The sequence below is a fragment of the Tachysurus fulvidraco genome, chromosome 11 (assembly GCF_022655615.1).
Source record: "Tachysurus fulvidraco isolate hzauxx_2018 chromosome 11, HZAU_PFXX_2.0, whole genome shotgun sequence".
NCBI classification, from domain to species: Eukaryota; Metazoa; Chordata; class Actinopteri; order Siluriformes; family Bagridae; genus Tachysurus; species Tachysurus fulvidraco.
In genome coordinates, this window is record NC_062528.1 from 2,325,246 (window position 1) to 2,341,154 (window position 15,909).

The 15,909-nt window shown below is 35.4% G+C and overlaps 2 protein-coding genes across 3 annotated transcripts; one reads left to right on the forward strand and one right to left on the reverse strand.

Annotated features, from left to right (window-relative positions):
• Positions 1-519: 519 nt before the first annotated feature.
• On the forward strand, positions 520-4,431 carry otx5 (orthodenticle homolog 5). Of its 2 annotated transcripts, none has more exons than XM_027138851.2 (3): positions 520-666; positions 2,714-2,865; positions 3,514-4,431. In XM_027138851.2, the coding sequence occupies exons 1-3, from the start codon at positions 573-575 to the stop codon at positions 4,147-4,149; spliced, it is 882 nt and encodes a 293-aa protein (XP_026994652.2). In that variant the 5' UTR covers positions 520-572; the 3' UTR covers positions 4,150-4,431. The 2 variants fall into 2 exon arrangements, 1 of the variants encoding a protein (XP_026994652.2); XR_003439473.2 differs by lacking the exons at positions 520-666; positions 2,714-2,865 and adding exons at positions 2,877-2,990; positions 3,109-3,207.
• A 6,415-nt stretch (positions 4,432-10,846) lies between these two features.
• Positions 10,847-14,902, reverse strand: psma6l (proteasome 20S subunit alpha 6, like). The gene is made up of 7 exons (XM_047821006.1): positions 14,684-14,902; positions 13,636-13,730; positions 12,797-12,878; positions 12,444-12,599; positions 12,005-12,183; positions 11,404-11,498; positions 10,847-11,091 (listed from the first exon to the last, which is right to left on the reverse strand). Exons 1-7 carry the CDS (start codon positions 14,757-14,759, stop codon positions 11,034-11,036), a joined length of 741 nt encoding a protein of 246 aa, XP_047676962.1. The 5' UTR covers positions 14,760-14,902; the 3' UTR covers positions 10,847-11,033.
• Positions 14,903-15,909: the final 1,007 nt, after the last annotated feature.

Consider the following 15,909-nt stretch of genomic DNA (forward strand, 5'->3'; position numbering starts at 1 on the left):
TTATTATTATTATTATTATTATTATTATTATTATTATTATTATTATTATTATTATATTGGAGTGAGTGGTGAATTTTCGGGGTATCTAAAAATAAAATTTGCATTACTTGAGGAAGGAAACACCACCAGAGAGAGAGAGAGAGAGAGAGAGAGAGAGAGAGAGAGAGAGAGAGAGAGAGAGAGAGAGAGAGAGAGAGAGAGAGCTTGATGATGGGAGGGGCTTTTTCCACCTTGTTTTCTAATTAGCCCTCCTCTGCCTTGGTGCTCTCAGTCCTCAGCTGTGTCCCAAACGCTACACAAGCCTCAGTTACTGAGAGCGAGCGGCACACGAGACCGAGACCGTGAGAGAGAGAGAGAGAGAGAGAGAGAGAGAGAGAGAGAGAGAGAGAGAGAGAGAGAGAGAGAGAGATTTTGGTGGGACAGTATAGAATTGAGGACTGAAACAGTTTTTCCCTTTAAAAAGGCGAACAGTAACGAGAAAGTGTGTGCGCGAGAGAGAGAGAGAGAGAGAGAGAGAGAGAGAGAGAGAGAGAGAGAGAGAGAGAGAGAGAGAGATTAAAGCCAGTGCAGGCATGATGTCCTACATTAAGCAGCCTCATTACGCAGTGAACGGGTTAACGCTGTCCGGCCCGGGCATGGACCTGCTCCACACCGTCGGCTACCAGAGTAAGTGATTTTTAACTTAATTCGCCAAAATGCACTGATTTATTGTTTTTATTGTTATTATAAGCCAATGTTTCCACAGTTAGACCTTCAAAATTCTTTCCTAGAGAGTCAAATGAAAGCATCATTATTATTATTATTATTATTATTATTATTATTATTATTATTATTATTATTATTATTATTACTATGTACTCTAATGATTCTCTAATGTATGTAGCAGAAAAAGAAGTTTTCATTTGACTCATCTCAAGTTTTTTTTACAGAGGTTCCATAATTTGTTATATTTAAAGTCATGGTTTGTGGTATTTAAAATGTGTCCAGGGACCACCGAGGTATACATTTACATTTACATTTACAGCATTTGGCAGATGCCCTTATCCAGAGCGACGTACATAAGTGCTTAAATCTCTAACACTGAATACATTAATGCTGGTTCACTAGGTTACATACTCAAGATACCATGAGTTTAAAACATTTGTTCAAAGTTACAATGAAAAAGTGTCAAAGGTTTTTTTTTATTTATTTATTTATTTTTTTTATTAAAATGCAAAGGATAAGGAAAGAAGTGCTAGTTGAAGTGCTTCCTGAATAAGTAGGTCTTCAACCGCCGCTTGAAAATAGCCAGTGACTCGGCTATCCGGACCTCTATGGGAAGTTCATTCCACCACCTTGGTGCCAGTACAGAGAAGAGTCTTGTAGTATACTTGCCTCTTACCCTGAGAGATGGTGGAACCAGTCGAGCAGTGCTAGTAGATCGGAGGGTGCGGGGTGCAGTGCGAGGAATGATGAGGGCTTTGAGGTAAGAGGGGGCTGGTCCATTTTTGGCTTTGTAGGCCAGCATCAGTGTTTTGAACCGGATGCGTGCAGCTACCGGAAGCCAGTGGAGGGATCGCAGTAGCGGGGTGGTATGCGAGAACTTTGGCAGGTTGAAAGTTATAAAACACTAAACCTCAGTGTTGTTCTTTAAATATTATTTTATTCCCCCGAAATGAACTGAGTAATGATGTAGCACTAAATGCGATTCAGATCAGATCTTAGTGGCACCAAAAAATAACCTGACACCAAGATGAATAATGACCAAATTTATGGTAAGAAATAATAATAATAATAACAGTATATATAAAGCAGCGATTTATGGTTGTTGTATTCGATAAGAAACATAAATCATAATCATCATCATCATCATCATCATCATCATCAACGACGACAAGAACAGGATAAATAGTGATAATAAGAAAAAAGAAAACGTTTGCTGTAATTTTTTACGATGCTCTCCGAATATTCTAAAAATATTTTATTATTGTTATGGAAAATTTAAAAGGATTTTTGAAACGGAGAGATCAATACAATTCTACTAAAAATAAATACATTCAGGTAATAAAATGAAAATCAGAATAAATAACACTAGCATAACAATGACGATGTTCATTCATTCATTCATTCATTCTCATGTTTAAGTTTGTACACGTCTTCAATATTTCCCATTTAAAAGAAAGAATATATATATATATATATATATATATATATATATATATATATATATATATATATATATATATATATATTATTGAAGTAATGAACAATTCATTTCAGCTCTAAAGCATGATTGTTTTTGTATTGTCTATAATAAGGACCCGAGTCATGGCAGTGTCTTTGCGTGTCCAGAGTATAATCATTGACTTTATAAAGAAGTTCCAAAGTTTATTCCACTTACAAATAAAGTAGAATAAGCGACTGTATAAATGAATAAAATACGCCGAAATCAATTTGCATAACATCAGAGATTAAGTGTGTTTGCACCAAGAAAAGGATAGTGCTGTTATTATTAATTATTCATTATTATATCAGCATAGAACATTTAGAAGTTTATTATTATTATTATTATTATTATTATTATTATTATTATTATTACAATTTTGTATAATTTCTTTTTAAAAAAACACTAAATATAAAAGAGTTTATTACTGAGTCCAAAAACATCCAAGCCAAAGTTACTAAATAAAGTATTTATTTTCTTTCTTTCTTTATTTGTTTACTTTCTTTGCAGACACACCCCGGAAGCAGCGGCGTGAGAGGACCACATTCACACGTGCGCAGCTCGACGTGCTCGAGGCCCTGTTTGCTAAAACACGTTATCCCGACATCTTCATGCGCGAGGAGGTGGCGTTAAAAATCAACCTGCCCGAGTCTAGAGTTCAGGTGAGAGATCAGGTTACCTAATTCTACCACAGGGCTGTTGAATTCTGCATTGTGATTGGTCAGAAAGTGTCATTTAATTAGATTGATTGATTGAGTGATTAATTAAAGGAACAGCAGCTCTAACGGTAATGTATATGCAATTCACAGGTTTATGTTTATGTGCTCGTTCTGATACGTTTCTCTAGTTACAGCTCATTCACAGGAAGTACATTATAAGATTTAAAAGGTTTTTTTTATGAACAGAGATGTTTATCCGTGTTATCCAACATACCATCGGTGGTAAAGAGACATTCATTTGACGTATATGGAATGAGTCTCCAGTATCAGAGTTTTCAGTGAGAGGTAAATCTGGAGCTTTAAGCTTTTCTGAGACAGGAAAGTCTTGTTAACATTAATGATGAACAATGAAATAACCTGTTTTACAAAATATTAAACAAAACCATAAAAGGTATGATGTAATTTTTTTAATAAATGTAAAAAAAAAAATCTGGTATCAGTTATGTGGTATACAGTTACTGCAAAATAATCAAACCTTCTGGTGATTTTAAAAAAAAAATCAAGACTTGGGGTGTTAATTTTCGAGCTTAATTGTTTATTTGAAAATTCTAATTTTGTCAAAAATCTATATTATATTTTTTCTATTTGCAGGTTTGGTTCAAAAACCGTCGGGCTAAGTGTCGACAGCAGCAGCAACAGAGCAGCGGACAGCCGAAACCTCGACCTCCAAAAAAGAAAACATCCCCTGCCCGAGAGACGACCTCTGACACTGCTAATGCTAATGTTACTGCTAATGCATCCTACAGTCCAGTGGCTCCAGCACCACCAGCCCCACCTACAGCCATCACTCCAAGTTCAACTTGCACAAATGCTAACGCGAGTGTCTCCATCTGGAGCCCTGCGTCCGTCTCACCATTGGCTGATCCACTTTGCGTGTCGAGTAAAACAGCATATGCAATGACTTATGCTCAGACTCCAGCCTATGCTCCGGCCTACGCAACCTCCTCGTCTTATTTTACCGGCCTAGATTGCAGCTCGTACCTCTCCCCAATGCACGCACCACTCTCAGCCACTGGGAGTGGACCCCTTAGCCCTATAGGCTCTTCTTCATCCATGGCTCTGGGCCAATCACAGGTCTCACAAGGTTATGGCCCTGCCTCCCTCGGTTTTAGCACCATAGATTGTCTGGACTACAATAAAGACCAAACAGCTTGGAAGCTCAACTTTGGTGCAGCTGATTGCCTGGACTACAAGGACCAAAATTCCTGGAAGTTCCAGGTGTTGTAGGCAGGGGGCGCAGTCAAGGAGGGAATTTTGGACAAAAGCTAAAATTGTTTCTAATTGTGTCTTCAATTCCATGTAATTTCATGATTTCCTGTTTTCCTTCACATTGTAAAACAGCCAATGACATAAACAGGCGTTGAATTTAAGTGAAGTATGAACGTATACAACACAAAGTGTTTGAACTAAAATTGTGCAAGGTGAGGCATCAGATATGCTAATTCAAAATATTCTGACCAGAGTTCAGCTTTGTGGATGAATAAATAAAACATATTAAGCTTAAACACATTCTCATGGTCGCAAATTTGACTATATGTATATAGAATTCAAATTAAAAGTAGGTTAAATGAAGTGCAGGTTTAACACTTTAAAACAGTTTAATGATTTTATATATATGTAAACCCTTAAGAACATTTAATGGGCTCTTTAATATTGTTATGAATTTAAAAAACAATATTTGAACAAAATATTAAAATTACAAATATGCACAAATATGGACAACAAATGGTTTATATCAGGATGATTTAGCAGTTTTTTACAACTTAATTCGGGTGAAATTGTCCAAATTCACCCTAAGGTGTAATCACTATAAAATTTTGCATAAGACAAAATTAACGTTTTCTTAAATGTTTTATGAAATCTGAGAAGTTTGCAAATATCTCGCTTTTTTCTGCTTACAAATTTTAAAGAAGCAAAACATTCTATATGAAAACGTGGTATATAATTAGAAATGCATTGTCTTGATCTTTTATCTTTTTTTTCTTTTGTGTAGAAATTGTAATAAATTTGGTTATTTTCATTGCAATTGCGAAATGTTGAACTGTGCTCAATTTGTTTTCTGTTAATAATATCATGTTGTTCAAAGATAACGTTAATATATCTTTTTCCAAAAATAATTGTTGGATAATTTTGTGTGTGTGTGTGTTCTCATTCTTGCTTCTTCTGTTAATATCAATCTGTACTTGAAAATGTCAATCAAGTCAAATAAAATAGTTTTAATTAATGTTTAGAAAACTGCCAACATTTTATTGATCTTAGTTTATTTCTTCTTTTTTTTCAAACTCAGGGGTTTACCTGTAAATGTAACACTGCTATGGTTGTGTGTAAAAGCCATACATGAATCATTTTTACTTCTTCAATTTCTTCCTTATTTCTTTCTTATTTTAATTCTTACAAATTCTCTGCATTTGCTGTTTCTTCTCGTTTTTCCCCCTGACATTGTGTTTGCTTTTTCCATCAAAATTTGATGTTTGTTTAGAGACATTAAATTGAGTTCCAATAAAAGAATTATTGATTGTTCCAGTTTTGTCCATTTTCAGTTCTTTCTCAGTAATTAAATAGATTAGCTACATATTGGCAGAAAGGCACACGGGATGTAAAATAAAAACAAAAATATTGGCAATTAAGAAAGGTGCCTCCAATGTCAGAGTTTTGTAACTGTCAGAGGTAAAGCTGTAAGTTACTGTTTTAGGAGAGTTTTGATAGATAGATAGATAGATAGATAGATAGATAGATAGATAGATAGATAGATAGATAGATAGATAGATGTTTGTAATCCCTGAGTGCATGTAACCTGATGGAGACAAACAGGTCTTAAAAATATGATTCATTTCTTTTCTTCATAATCTGTAAAAAATGAACACTAAGGTGGCCTCGGTCTGCTCTTTCCGACCACACACACACACACACACACACACACACACACACACACACACACACACAGAGCCCTAATCCCTACTCCTTTCACAGCTTTCTCATCAGAATACAGAAAATAAAATGTATAATAATGACGGCCAAGAAGATGAGTTAGAGGTCACGGATAGCGTGAGGAAAAAATCCAGAATTTCTCTCTCTCTCTCTAAAGTGAAAACTAAAATGTTTCTTTCTTTGGTCCACATTTTCTATCCCAAATGCTCTGAGTTTAAAATGAGTGTAATTAAATATTAAAGGCGGTTGTTTAAACACCCTGCTCGGACACTTCTACTCAAGCTGGTAACCCTGAAGGTGTGAACAACATGTAGATCGTTTTAATAATATGAACGTGGAGATCTTTCCAAAAAATAAACATCGTTGTAACTTTTAGACTTGTCTCAGTTGGATTTGTGGATTTTTATCAGTCGTTCTTTTCCTCAGCAAATAGTTTGGTGTCACTCGTTGCCAGAATCAGACTCACTTAAGAGGTGTGGCCTAAAGTTTACAGCAGAATTGCATGCTTCATAGCATTGATTTTTATTTGAATATATAAGCTAGTTAACATGATGTGAAATGGTAGCTATAGATTTCCTTTATATGTAGGTTAGTTACATGGGGCTTGTAGCTCTTGTGCAAAACTACAGAAGGCACCTTATACAGTGATCATGTCTCTGCTGCTACTACTACAAATACACATGAGGTTATAAGAGGAGATACAGATCAAGAACCCTTGATCGAAGAAGTATAAATAGTAACTTCAACTCCGCAAAGTTGCCATTCTGTCTTTCTTTCTGTCTTTCACAGCCTTGCCTTGCTTTGAGTTATTTATTCTGATGTAATTTAAAGACAGTTACAATCCTCTTAGTGTCCTGCCCTCATCACTTCACTAAGTGAATTAGTCAGGATTACTCTCTCTCTCTCTCTCTCTCTCTCTCTCTCTCTCTCTCTCTCTCTCTCTCTCTCTCTCTCTCTCTCTCTCTCTCTCTCTCTCTCTCTCGCTGTCTTTTTCTCAGTCTTGCAACCGATAGACTTTTTTTCTCAAGTCTCTGTCTCCATCTGCATGATGATCTTCTTCTCCATTTTTTAGCTCTTTCAGAAAATAAACACATTTGCCCACATATGTGATTTGTATCAACCTTTTCTCTGGAGCTGATCTAGATGATAGCTATATCCTGGAGATCATCCAGAGCCTGTCCAGAGATTCTGAAGAGCATCATTAAATCATGAGATGCTGGGCATGTCTGAAACAACTCAAGAAATATTGACGATCTGATGATAGTTCTGAATTACCCTAGATATGCCTTAGGGGTGCCCTCTGGTGTTGGTTTTAAATGCTCTAGATGTTTTGGATATGATGTAAAGTTGTTCTTGATATAAAAAAAGAGCTGCTTTGGAGATTATCTGAAGTTGCTCTATTGGTTCTGGAGAGGATCTGGTGTTTAAGAACTGCTTATGAAACATTTGGAAATTTCAGAACTTTTCCGAAGTTACTCTGGCAATTTCCAGGAGCTACTCTAAAGATTGTACAAATGCTCTAGTAGAGTTGCTCTATATAGACTTTATTGTGCTAGATTTCATTGTGTTCTTCTGAGACTGCCTGTTTCTATGGCCTTTCTTATTAATAGATCCAGACAATGCTGATTTCCAAAAGATACTGATTCCAGCTCTCGGCTTGTCATAGCGAATTTAGTCGAAGCACTCGAAAAACTGTGTGCTACAGATTAATGTCCTGAGGTCTCTTTAGTCTTTCCAAAGATGTACTAGGGATCTGTTACATACAGCCTGAAACAAGTCCAGTGATTCTGGAAACATTCTGGAGCAAGAAGACAAGCCAGATAGCAAAAGACTAGTCTCGAGCTGAGGAATGAACATGCACCGGTGTGGCCTTTTTGGAAATAACTACTTCTTATGCTGTAAAAACCAGCATTGATATAAAACAGATTGATAGAATGCATTTTAACAACAATAATAAAACATAAATAAATGTGATACAAAGTGTATAACTGACCTTTAGCCAAATATGTTGATGACAAACTCAGTCTAATGGGTCCATTCTTCTTTTCCTCCCACTCTACCCCCCCCCCCGTTTTTGTTTTTCTAATAGTGTTCCCATTTCTCTATTCTCCCTCCATTCCTCACTTTCAATCTTACTGTTCTAATCCAGTGATGACCTCAATCCTGTGATGTAATGGGTCACATGATACAGAATAGATGTAGCAACGGAGGGAAAAACACACGCTAATCCAGGCAAGTGCAGGCCATTTTGTCCAATCAAAGAACTCGATCAGGGTACATCTAGTTCGGGGGGCGGGGGGTGTTATTGAAGTGGAAGAGTTCAGAAACAACTTGTTTATTTGTTTACTTGTTTTTTGTTAATTTTTTCAAAAGTACTCTGGATTCGACCAAAATGGCCTTTTTCCAATGGTGCTTTGAAATAGTGACATTTTCTGGAATGTGGGAAAATCACAATGGAGGAGAATGAAGTGAATTTTTTTCTTTTCTAAAGATTTCATATCATGTTATAAATCGTAAAGTTGTGATAATGTCATGGTATGCCTAAGTTTACCTTTCATTTTAATTTACATTACCATTGTCATTACCAGGCTATACTTTCTGGTCTGTTACAGGTGGAAAAAAAAAACAGTTCATTGGTGATGTTCTTACAACTTCAGGAGTCTAACACTTCACAAGCATTTTACTTTGTGACACAAAGTTCTTTCTAATTGTGTCATGAAAGCTTTATTTAGCGGGTGATGCTTGCTAACTGTAATTGCTGACTTTTTCCATAAAGAGTCTTTTCTTAGTAATTTATCAACACATCTTCGTATCCCTGACAATTTTGTGATTTTTTCTACAGTCTCATTGACTTTACATTGCACAATGTAAAAACACTGATTGAATTGCTATGTGCTAGCTAAGTCAAATCTTAGCCTCATTTTCAGCAACACAACAGTAAGTTGTTCATATTGTCCAGTTGCCTAGCAACGGTGTTCTCTCAACTCTAATACTTAACCATTAAAAAGGATGAAAATAGCTAGCTAGCTAGCTAAGAACCAATTCCTCTTTCTACTCAAAATATGTGATGAAATGTAAAAATTTACCTCAGTGAATAAAAACAAGATGAAAGTTGACTGGAAAATTCATTTTCTAGTGTACTATAATGTAATGTTTAAAGTTTTTGTTTTGTTAGACAAATATAACACTATTTATATGCTATGGTAATATATTTACTAGCAAATCAAAAGAACACCTTTTTGTAGTGTTCGTTTTGTTCGTAAAATGACAATATAGGTATAGAAAAAAAACTGACATTTATTCATGTCAAACAGTACATTTGTCAAGTATATTTAATAAAATAAATTCGTTTACTCAATTAACTAATCATGTACCAAAGAAGAAGACTCTGTATAAACAGAATTAAACACAAACTTAAAAACGATATTTGGGGAAATTGATGGCAAAAGATTTCATTAAAGCTGTTGTATTAATTAATCAACTAAATCTAAACTAACAGAAAGTAACTAAAATTAGACATAAACATTTTTTAAATCTTCAAAAGACTAAAATTTAAATCTACAAGATATATATCTGATTTTTTCCCCTTATTTTCATAATTATACATAAAACTATTGCATTATATTTACAATAGTTCTCAATTAATTGTCATTGTCAATGTTTTGGACATTCTTTCAACATCTTAAACTGTTTTTAATCCTTTGTATTTTGTTGGTTGGTTTATGATCTGATGTTTAATTATATTACTTTATTAAATCAAATGTTTTATTTATACATTATTCTACAAAACCCTTGATGTGAAGTACTTTTGTTATTCTAGAGAAGTCAATAGTATTCTAATTAGTTACATTTAAAAAGAAACATTTATAAAGGGAGTAAAAATGAGAGAAATAAAAATTATTTAGTGGATTAATAGTTAGTCATTCTTGCCATATGAGGACCCTGTCATACGGTCCTCACAAAAAGCTAAATACATGGTCCCTCACAGAGCCTGACAGGTGTCCTCACAGACCCTTTGTCCCTGACTGGTACCATTGTGCGTGTGTGTGTGTGTGTGTTGTGGCATGACTGCAGAGCTGCAGGTTGAGCTCGTGGCTCAACAAGGTTAATCCCTCTGTGCACTATGCTGTACTAATCACCAGGCCTCACTAATCTCTCTCTCTCTCTCTCTCTCTCTCTCTCTCTCTCTCTCTCACACACACACACACACACACACACACACACACACACACACACACACACACACACACACACACACACACACACACAGACACACTTATAACCAGTCTCTTTACTCCTTGTCTTCCTGACTCAAAAAGAAATACAGTAATGCAGATTTAAATGAAGTTGTCATATTTGTGAAACACACACACACACACGCACACACACACACACACACGTAGCAGGGCTTTTAGCATCCTGTTTCAACCCCCCCCCCCCCCCATAGACATCTGCCCTCTTTTCTACGCTCGTTCTCTTTCACTCGCCGATTAATCTGTGTTCTGTTGGTCAGCATTTTGCAAGCAGACAGACGGCTTGAAAGTAATCCTGCTGCCTACACATACACACAGACACACACACACAAACCTTGAAGAAGGTGAACTTGCATGAGGACCTAAAATACATAACGTACATACGTCTCAAACTTTCAGCAGTCAGAGATCTTGTTAGAGCCTGAAATAAAATTTTTACCTCCCAAATACCTCCACAGCAGGGGATTTTATTTTAAAACTAAAAATCACAGATACCCTACTTTGTGAGCCAACAAATAAACAATGTCACTTTGTTGCCATAGTAACCAAACTCCATGGTGACAAAAATGATGGAAAAATCAAACTAAGCAGTGGTTAATTTGGGACACACCCACTGATCTGACGCACCCACATTCACCTGAAGGAACTTAATGAGCAGATGAAGTAAAAATGTGCAGTTCTTATGTTTTTCTATGCATTTGGTGCCACCTTGTGGTCATTGTAGAAACTGCACACTGAGGCGATTTATTAGTCTAGGAGTTGAGTTTTATTTCAGTGACGTGCTGTAAGTCTTTAATAAAAATATATGAATATAATCATAAAAAATTCTTTCGGGAAAGATGTTTAATTTCATTTGGGACTTAAAAAAACTGCAACATGGTGAGTGTTTCTTATTAGAAATTATTGTGGGCGTGGTTTGAAGAGGCACGCCTACTCCCTCTCTGCTATCGCCACCAGGTGAGTCTCAATCTCCTCCTCGCTTAGAGTTCTGAGAGAGAGAGAGAGAGAGAGAGAGAGAGAGAGAGAGAGAGAGAGAGAGAGAGAGAGAGAAAGGTTAGAGCAACAAAAGACAGAAGGGCAGAAAGATATAAGTGAAGTAAATGTAAAAAAGGAGGGAGAAAGGGATCAAGTGAAAGAAAGATGAAAAGAGAATGGCAAACGTATACAATGGGACAAAATGATTCATGAAAAAGACAGAGAGATAGAAGGATAAAAGTGCTCATGGTAGAAAAGTAAGAGGAATTACAGTAGTAATCAACTTGATTGACAGCTGTTCTTAAATAGTGTTTTAGCTTCATACCTGAATTTGGGCTTGTCTTTACTAACCACGCCCACCTCCAGCTCAGTGGACTTAAAGTCCATCGATAAGACAGTTGAAAGGCAGGAGATCGCCAACTAGAGGTGGGTAGAAGAACACAACACTTAAAGACATATAGAAGGCACTCTGGATTTAAGTCAAAGGTTTGAGTAAACCAAAGTAGAGCGTCATTTATTTAGAAAATCTGGAGGTTAGTGAGCTGAATTGTATGCAAAGTTTTTGTGTTCAAGTGAAATAAAACACATTCACCATTTATGCAGTTGAAGTCCTATGTCAAGTCAAGCGTTGCTAGGCAACTTATAGGTCAGCAAGTGTGTGATTGGTCGTTAGACATGATTCGTGCATAATAATATTGTAATAGCGCCACCTGCAGTATTGGGGCCAATTTAACTGCAGAGTGTAAGCACGCTTGTAATCAGCTACGAAGCTATGAATCTATCAGATATTAATAAAATGGTATTAAAACATTGCAAATTTTATGTTGGGAATGTAATAATGTATGAGTAATAATAAAGCACATTTTAATTATAATATATCAATATTATTTTATTATATGGTATTATAATATCTAATATATTTCTACCTCTACTGTCCTGTTGAACGTAAGCTCTGGTCTTTTCTTCATTTTTTTCTCCAAATAGCTGTTGGCCTCGGTCTGTTTTGCTCCAACAGCCGTAGCATGAAAACCACTGAAATACCCAGCCGGGTCGCACTTATACAGGACGGGACCTTGCTGAGGATCCACAGCTATCAGCATCATACCTGACGTAAATCAAGACATGTTTTGTGATTTTAACAATGAAATAACAATTAATTAATAAATAATAAATTAATTCATTATTTCTTTATGATTATTTATAATTAATAATTTCATTATTAATTTTTTTAAATTAATTCATTATTCATTATAATTATAAAGGATAACAATAATAATCATAATCATATAATGTAGTCTCATATGTAGCTGGTGTTTATAGATGGTTGTATCAATAGGAAATAGCATGAACAGGAAGTGAACTCACAGCAGCCCAGAGGCCTCATCTCAGCATTTTGTGTGTAAACTTGCGAGATATCAGCGATGCGCCGACACAACATGTCCGCCGTGATGTCGTACCCAAACTTATACTTCCACTCACCGGCCTCCACACGGGCACGGTGCACCTGAGAGCGGCTGTCGGCTACAGAACACAACACAACAGAGGTCAGTATGTGTGTGTGTGTGTGTGTGTGTGTGTGTGTGTGTGTGTGTGTGTGTGTGTGTGTGTGTGTGTGTGTGTGTGTGTGTGTGTGTGTGTGTGTGTGTGTGTGTGTGTGTGTGTGTGTGTGTGTGTGTGTGTGTGTGTGTGTGTGTAAGATGAGAAGCTGAGAGCCTCACCATAATGTCCAGTCATCACACACCCAATGCGCGGCGTGAGGCGGAACATGTTTGTAACTGTAGAAGCATCCAGAAGCTTGTCCTACACATGAGGAAAGAGAATAATTCATCACACACACATACACACACATACACACACGGCATATTAAAATGCTTCTGTTGCAGAGTGTAACTCAAGAACGTTCTACTTTCTCTACATCTTAAAATACACCTTATCTTTCTGACTCCACATGTTGATGGATGAAATTTGCTCAATAGCTCTTTTCTATCATCAAACCATCTTGATGGAAATGTATCCCTGAACGCTTGCTACCAAGTGTTTGTGCTCAGGTGAGGTTAGAAATAAGGGACTGATGTACTGAGACGTGACCTTGAGATGTTGCTAAACACCACTGATCCATAGGCCTAAATGATCCAGTAGGTTCAATTCAAAGCAGCTTTGCATGTAGTGAAACACACAAAACTATTACTACTATTATTATAACTAGTATTTCAGCTATGACCAGCTTCCACAGACACACACTGACTACATTACTTTAATTAAATGGCAAGTCATATTTGTCTGAATTGATGGATTTCTTTTGGATTTCTTTCTTAAAATATGAAACAACTCAGTTAGCCATATATTAAACTGCAGTAACTCCTAATACATAAATATACACAAAATCTGGAGCTCTCAAAGGATACGATCATCTTTATGAACCGATTTCATGTAAAGGAAAACCACATTTTCTGAGTTAATGTTCCTACAAACGGTTTCTGAAAAAAATGACTCAAAGACCAGCAGCTGAATTATTGAGTAGTAAGATACTTCTGGGTTTAATTGTAAAGAGATGTACCGGAATTTTCTTCTGTGTGACCACGACAACGCAGTCTAGTCCTCGGATGCCCACGGAGGTCAGTCCGCTCTGACTGATGGCCTTAAAGGCATACTCTGAAGAAAGAAAAACACACAACGCTAATTAAAGATGTTAGGATACTTTTTAAACAACAAAAAAAAAACATCAAATGCCATCAATTATGCAATTGTTTTTTATTTTTTCTAATTTCCTTCATTAACTAAAATGTCTAAATTACTTAATTAAATATCTAAGGCCTTGGTTAAGCTAATATTGTAGCTGTTAGCAAAACTAATGAGGACTGAAATGCCTCTCAGGATAAAAGTAATTGTACTAAATTAAACATTTTACAAAAAAATATACAATGGTGCCACAAGGAAAAGCACATTTTTCCTAAAACATTAATTCACCATTTTAAGCTACATGATGCATTATTTCATATAAATAGTGAACTTACAGTGAGAACTCAGTTGAAAGGCTTATGCTAATGCTAGCTTAAACATTTTGTTAAACTACAACTAGCTAGACTAATTTAGCTAACCAAACAAAGTCACAACTGAATGACTGTGATGTTAATATTTGGGACATTTGTATTGCTCACTGTTCATAATAACTACCTGACTTGCTAAATGTTGCTCATTTTAAAAGTTTAAGCTAACGTTGTTAGCCATTGTTAGCCTCGATGCTAACCTGACGATGACATGACAGTCCAAAACTGGACTAGATCTGGATGGATCTATGGCACATTCAGTGCAGTATATAAAGGGTGTAGGAGACATTAGTTCATATATTACTTAATACAAATAAAATGGTTATGTAGTGCTCTTATGAATAGAGTTTTCTTTTGCACTATAGACATATAACAAGGTGTTTGTTCACCTGCCTAATAATCAGTGTCACACCTGATCCACCTAATAAACAGGTCAGACGATTCATTATAATACACTTTAAAAGCTTTACACATTTAACATCTGGTGTTAGCCAAAATATTTTATTAAAAATGATCAAAAATCACGTTCTCCATATCAAAACTCCATCACTATCTTACCGACTTGATACAAGCGTCCGTCTGGAGAGAAGATGGTAATATGGCGGTCAAAGCCAGCGTTTGAACCCCGAGACATCACGGATAAACGCAAAAAAAAAACACAGATTATCCAACACAAATCAGAGTTTAAACATTGAGAGAAGAGATCCCTGAACTCTCGTCTGCTCAATGCGGCTTTCCTGTTGTTTATTTTACTTTCACTTTCTTTTTCTCCTACTTCCGCCCTACACGTTAGGTCAAAACAGTAGCCATGTTCCTAACTAACCCAGGACACGTGCATACTATTAGTAGGTTAGTATGTAGTGTTAAAACTTTCTCGTGTAGAATAAAAGGAAGTCAAGTTATTAAGGTAACATTTACATCTGATGCCCAGTGTCTTCATGCTTAATCATCGACGTGAATAAATAAATTTGTCTAATCTTTATTTCATATGACATGGAAATGACAAAATATGTGACGTCATTCTTAATCGTTTTCAGATGAATTTTAATCTTAATTATTACTCATACTAGGATTCTATTAAGTTTAACCACACTTTTACATATTTTAATAAAAAAAATGGTTAACTGTATAGTACAGAGGAGTTTTATTAGTTTTATAATAACCGCATGGTGTTTTGAACATTATTCCATATTATTGATTAATGATGCTTGAACCTTGTGTTTTTTCGTTTGTTGTTTTTTTCTATTTCTCTAGTTTAAGTCTATTTCTCTTTTTGAGTGTTTCATATTAGAATGTTAATGTTATAGAGTAAAATATCGGCATTCATTAGTTAGAAATTAAAAAAATTAAATGAGCAACACGGACTATTTTTTTATTATTTAATAACTAGCCCACTGTGCGTTTTTATTGTCTATTGGTAGAATTAGAAATATTTTACGTAAAGACTTAAACTAACTAAACTGGCTTTTCTTTCATGTCAAAATGTAACAGATTTAATTAACATAAAGCTATTATCACGTTCTCATACTTATTCTAGAAAATGTAAAAAAAAAGATAGATAGATAGATAGATAGATAGATAGATAGATAGATAGATAGATAGATAGATAGATAGATAGATAGATAGATAGATAATAAATCAATAAAATGCCATATAATAAAGATAATTTGTTTTATCTGCATTTTTTAAATAATAATTATTATTTTAATGTGTCGCACTGAAACCTCTGTGGTGTCATAAATAGTCAATATAAATATATAAATAGCAAATAATTGATTGTTATT

Excerpts from the sequence above, each read along its gene's own strand:
- otx5 (XM_027138851.2), top strand. The coding sequence starts at position 573 with ATGATGTCCTACATTAAGCAGCCTCATTACGCAGTGAACGGGTTAACG. Across the intron at positions 667-2,713 it reads CCACACCGTCGGCTACCAGA|ACACACCCCGGAAGCAGCGG; the intron begins GTAAGTGATTTT and ends CTTTCTTTGCAG. Across the intron at positions 2,866-3,513 it reads TGCCCGAGTCTAGAGTTCAG|GTTTGGTTCAAAAACCGTCG; the intron begins GTGAGAGATCAG and ends TTCTATTTGCAG.
- psma6l (XM_047821006.1), bottom strand. The coding sequence starts at position 14,759 with ATGTCTCGGGGTTCAAACGCTGGCTTTGACCGCCATATTACCATCTTC. Across the intron at positions 12,600-12,796 it reads TGTGATGACTGGACATTATG|CCGACAGCCGCTCTCAGGTG; the intron begins GTGAGGCTCTCA and ends TGTGTTCTGTAG. Across the intron at positions 11,499-12,004 it reads CGTTCAACAGGACAGTAGAG|TTGGCGATCTCCTGCCTTTC; the intron begins GTAGAAATATAT and ends ACCCACCTCTAG.